The sequence below is a fragment of the Typopeltis vanoorti genome, chromosome 7 (genome assembly GCF_054136105.1).
Source record: "Typopeltis vanoorti isolate ZY-2024b chromosome 7, IOZ_Tvanoo_1.0, whole genome shotgun sequence".
NCBI classification, from domain to species: Eukaryota; Metazoa; Arthropoda; class Arachnida; order Uropygi; family Thelyphonidae; genus Typopeltis; species Typopeltis vanoorti.
The window spans coordinates 131676251-131682250 of record NC_143555.1 but is presented as its reverse complement, the minus strand read 5'-3'; the positions used below and the strand labels follow the sequence as shown (position 1 = coordinate 131682250).

General features: G+C 33.2%; 1 protein-coding gene across 3 annotated transcripts in view; it reads right to left on the bottom strand.

Moving 5' to 3' along the window:
- Positions 1-797: 797 nt before the first annotated feature.
- LOC150105073 (uncharacterized) overlaps positions 798-6000 on the bottom strand; it is a 162282-nt gene continuing 157079 nt past the window's right edge. For all 3 annotated transcript variants that reach the window (XM_090396130.1, XM_090396131.1, XM_090396129.1), the window contains exon 10: positions 798-1971. In XM_090396130.1, coding sequence (XP_090252256.1) covers positions 947-1971 — 1025 coding nt within the window. In that variant the 3' untranslated portion in view covers positions 798-946. The remainder of the gene's footprint in view (positions 1972-6000) is intronic.

Genomic DNA, 6000 nt, shown 5'->3' with positions numbered 1-6000 from the left:
ATAACTGTTTGCTATAGTAAGGAAGAAGTTTTTTTGTTTCCACAACGAATATGATTTTCAAGTGCAGTGTTTCCAGCTACCATAAAGACTATTTTTCTGCACATAAGTTCTGTCTAATGATGTGGTTATGAAATTTGATAACATTAAGCAGCCAACTGCAGTGAAATTTCAAAAAAGTGATGAATTATTTATATTGAAAAAAATAGTTTAATTTTAAAATTGTAAATCCAGTTTTTATTATTAAACCATTTAGATTTTCATACACTCATGTAAAATAATTTGTAGTTATTTCTCTCAGTTTTAAAGTACTTTACTGTATTTTGCAGTATGCAAAATACAGTAAGAGATTTTTCAGTTTCTTTTTTTTTTTCCCACTAAGATAATTTTGAATCTACATAACCAATGAATACCTTCATGTTTTCTTGTATTTCTAATCAAATATAAAATAATTACAAGACTTATAACATCATTACAACAGCTTTTATCAATGATTCTGCATTGCTTGTATAAAATAAAACTTTGAAAATAATAATTAGTAGATTAAATTACATTATGCTAAGGAAATTATGTCTTATCTCAAATTTAATTTCTGGAATTTCATATTAAACAACATTAAGTGGTACTTACTGTATATCATCAATGTAAGCAGTTCGAAACTAAATGAAAGGTTTACCCATGTGTGTGTGTGTATATACACACACACACACACACTGAAACTGACTGTATTTTTAATAACCATAAAAGTTATTAACCCTCTCAAGGTAATTTAGGTCTAAAGAGATTTACAAGTTCAAAACTGAAAAGCAAATATATATTATTGGCACATATCCACACATACATACATATATATATATTTACCAACCAAGTTCTGAATAACTATATAAACAGAACTAGTGACCATTCCCTTTGTTTATGCATGACCAAGATGAATTACCTCTTCAGAATTTCACAAAATCAAGCAGTCATCTTTAACAGAAGTAGCAGTGTTCTGATCCTTGATAAAATGAAAAAGTGAAAGTTGAACCATATGTGATGTAGGCTTTTCACTAATATGATCTGTTGGATGCAAGTTATTGTCAGTTATTGGTTTCGATGTAGATGCTTCTTCATTTTTAAGTTCAGTACTAGATGACATTAACATTGGTGAACTTTTCTTTTTGCACACAGCAGGTAAATAATTCTTCGCAGAAGACTCATCTCTACTACAAAAACAACATGGCTGCTGCAGCAGTAACTTTATACATGCGCCAGCAGAATGAAAGTTATCTTTATGATTTGACTTACTTGTTGATGATATACCGGGAGATTTTTTCTGCAAAATCAAGTTTTCATACTGTTCATTGTGTTTCTTTTCTGGAAACAATTTATTTGTGTTTTCTTCATATTCATGATGTAATATGGACTGGAATTCTGTTCTGTTAGGGTATATAGTAGAATTATTTTCACATTCTTCATTTGTTTTTACTGGGGGAACATACTTTTCACACACAGGAATATTCTCTTTCAAGCTGCTGCCAGGGTTACAGAAATTTTTGATATTATGTGCTAATGAATAAGTATATTTAAATTTAGATGGAATGGAATAAGAACTTTTGAAATCAGATGGTGCATATGAAGCATACTGCATATTCTTTGTTTCTGTATTCTTAGAACTGGGACAGAATCTTTTTTGAACAGTCATTACATCTGTAGTTTCTTTTATTTTTTCCTTTCCATCTGGCTGCAGATTACAATTACTTTTCAATAATAATTGTAGTCCTCTCCTTTTTGCACTTGGATGACTGCTTTTCTCATTTTCTGCTGAAACACAAAATTTTCTTTTTTTAACATATTTTTCATTTGAAATTTGATAAGATTTTATGTGACAGTTTTCCCACTTTGTACAATCTGCTTCCTCTTTTGCTGGTTCCTTACACTGCCTCACTATCTGTGACTTTATTGCTGTTTCCTCACACTGCACTGACTTTTTAACTGAAAGAAAATATTTAGAGCACTCAGGTCAGTGGTAAAAACTAACATAATAGTGTTTCAAGGCATTAGAAGAAGCTGAATAACAATATAAATATTCTATGGATTTGACTAGCATTTTATTAATACATAGATTGGCCCAGGCTTTAAAGGTAACATTATCAGTTATAGAAAAATATTTATAGACAGACATTTCTATGGTAAGATAATTTCACTACAAATTACAGGCTTAAAAAATTTAGATTAAAATTCCATTCATTACCGGAGGAATTTTATGTGGACAATCTGAATTTGAAACTTTGATAGACTGTGACACTTTACTTGTTTTTTTGGCTTATATGCTGTAGATATTTGTCCACACATGGACAAATGGAATGGAATTATTACAAGACCTATAGCATATCAGTGCCAAATATTTTGGCACTGAAATGCTATAGGTCTTGTAACCTTTTGTGTGTGGGTCAGATAAAAAAAATGTTTTGCCTTCTGCCACTATATGTGGTCTGGTTAATACCTCTACAAATTTAACAGAGATCCTAAAATACCAGATTGCATTAAGTTTCATCCATCCAATATAGAATTATCAATATCGGTTTGAAATGACTTCACAAATTTTTCTAAGGATTCCAAATATAACTAAAACCAATTAGCTGGAATTAGCTGCACAGAGATAAACAAACAAATCTAACCTAAAAAAAGCTGTTTCTGAATCAAGTGATCTAGAGAGGGAAAATGTGAACTAACATTTACCTCAAATATACTGCTTCTGAAAGTTAGCAGAACCAGAAGAAAAGTTATTTTGGAATCTTAATTTTATATAAGTTTTCTTCAAGGTATAGCTACAATGCTATAATCAGGGTTCATGTAGACAGGCTCATACATTGGTTACTAATAACTATTAATCTTTCATGAAATAACGTATACTAAAATATTAATTATAAAGGACTTTAATTAATACTTTTCTATATTTTGGCAATATTACATTACCATCATCAGGAATCACAAAAAAATGATATGTGCATGTGGCACTAACACTAGATAAATGAGGCTGAAGAAAGGCAACAAAGTCAAGCCTGGAATCCTAAACAGTGCCCTAGTGGGAAAAACTGGATAGTATTGGCCATTGGGCTGTCAATCATAGAATGTACGCTTGCCAAATTTGTTGAGTTTCGGTGGATGAGACTGCCCCAAATTTGGGAAGCACACATTCTAAGATTGGCAGCCCAAAGGCCAAGACTATCCAAATTTGCCAACTAGGGGACACTGTTTAGGACTCTAGGCTCGATGTTTGTTGCCTTTCTTCAGCCTCATTTGCTCAGTGTTAGTGCCGCATGCACATCATTGTTTGTGATCCCTGATGATGGCAATGTAACATTGACAAAATATAGGAAAGTATTAATTAGTCTTTTATAATTAATACTTTAGTATATGTTGTTATTTCCTGAAAAATTAAAGCTATAATTGGAGGAATCATAAGAAATTCTAAAAAAAGACCTGACCTCCTATCAGCTAGTGCATGTTAACCTTGTCAGGTTATGATGTACTGACAGCACAGACTAGTGTTGCTGAAGCATTCACATAACATAATGGTTTCCTTTCTACTTCTGTTAATTTCCCACTCCTTAATCTGCTGCTGCAGTCTGGAGGAGAGAGATAATTACAACATTTTATCCCCCTTTCCTTACTGAAAAAGCAGCGACAGATGAGATGCTTAATAGCATTATTTCTGCAAAACATAAATTTATACTAGCTATCCCCTTCTTCTCATCTGCCTTATTTAATTACACTTTAATGCAGTTCACTATTTTAAAATTATGGTAACTTCACAGCTATGCTCCTTTCACTGCGGCCATAAAAGGGCGACTCATATCTAGACACACAGCAATTTCATTTAAAAAATTAAATTATGCAAAATAGAATCTCCATATCTCAGTCACTTTCAACAATGCTGTTTGGTTGGAAAGGCCTAGGCCCAAATCCCAGTATCCCAGTCTGAACCTGTATCAGAGCTTTCCAACTAAAGGTGAGTTAGAGTTAGCCAATCTCACATGGGGTAGAAGGGTTTTCCTGCTGAAACTCGGATTTTTTTTAACCTAGCCTGAAAAACTAAAGTTTTTCAGGCCAGGTTGTCAAAACAGACAACCCAGCCAAAACACATGCAATTGACAGCTGTAATACACTGTGCAGATAAGACCACCCTAGGACAGTATTAATCAGGTTTCCAAAAAGCCAAGTTATTTGGCCATGACAGACTGCAGAGCCAGACACACACACAAGAGACAATGGGATGAGATTATGTATATCATCTCAACATCACTTATGTTGCTGATTACTTCTGAGTATTTGCATGTCTGATCATGTATCAAGTCTAAAATATTGCAGTTCTGAAATCTTGAGCAGGAGTATGAGGTGTCTAACAGTAGCAATTTTTGAAGGATAGTTGCAAATGTAGTATATAGACTTAATAAGGTGAGCAATTGTCAGTTTTAGTAATTGTCACATCTAGGAATGCTTTTAGATTCTAATCAAATTCTTCAATCCCTGAGTAAGCAATTAATACATTATCCACATATCTCAAAAAGATGGCAGGTTTTAAAATGTTTTCTGAAAAAGCAATTTGTAAAATCTTTTGATGAATAAGATGACCATGGTGGGAGAATGAAGTAGAGAGAGATCACCCCATGAACAATGATTACTTTGCATAAATTTTTTTAATGTAAATCTCACTCACAAAAAGATATATGAACCTTTTGTAATTTAGTACCATGGATGGGAAAAGGTTAGAAAAGCTAGGAACTAAACAGAGAATAAACTAAAAGTATATGCTAAAAATGACATATTTAAGTCAAAGCTGTCTCTTATCCATTGGATTGCATCTGGGATAACCTGGAACAGGTCCGTCAATGAGCCCTGGAAACTCCACGGTGGGCAGTCCTGAATAACATGATTGACGACCTATTAATCTCTCTCTTCTATAATGAGCCAAGCATTTCTGAGAAGTTTTTAGGATGCACTCCAAATATGAAAACAGAATTCAAGGGAAGGATGGATTTAAGATTTACATATTATAGTATTAACAGCTGTTCAGAGGCAAAGTAGAGAAAAAAAGAAAACCTAATTTCTTGGATGCTGAAAAGGCAGTATTCGCAATATGATTATGCAAAGATTTGAGATTAAAAGTAGCAGTTATCTCAAACAAGAGAAATGTCCTCTTGTTGAGAGATTTATTTTGGCAAAAATAACTTTTTATTTTAATTAGCATAACCATGTATTGGATCCATCCACCATCACATATAAGGAGCAATTAGAGAAAAAACACTACCAATTGCAGAAGTCAGAGGTTACACAAAATGATGGGAGCTTGCTTAATAGGCATTTGTACCAAACATGATCAAATGCCTTTGAGATTTCCAAAAACTTTTCCATAGTATTTGTCCAAAGATGTGACATAAGCAAGAAGAGTCTCAGTGGGCTGATTGCAGCAGAAACCATGTGAGTGATCATTTATCAGTTGAGAAGTAGCTATGTAGTGTAGAAGATGATGATTAACATGAGAGAAATTAGATGCTAATTATATGGTAACAAATTGTCACTCTTCTTAGGAATGGGGTGAATATGTAACTTCTAAGCTGCAGGACAGCTATCAGTGGAATAGAAGGTAACAGAACAAGAGTCGATTGTGGAGCACAAATGTCAGCAGGAATAGGATACTTTTTTTTTTTTTTGAAAAAGTTCAATGGTTAGTCTTCAGATCAGAGTTTCTAGACTACATAAAAAAAATTAATTAAAAATAAATGAGAATAAATAAAAGGGGTGCTTAAGGGTCAAAGCTATATAACTGAGAGAAGACCTCCACAGAGCCTTCAAAGGAATGCAGAGAACCAACCAGGGTTTCTGACTTAATGTCCAATCCTCACCTTCTCATGGTGCACCATTAGGTATCTAACTGTATACTGAAAAGAGGATGGGCTGGCGATTTGAGATTGAGAAACCAAATTATATTCTTATTGGATTAAACCAAAATTTCAAATG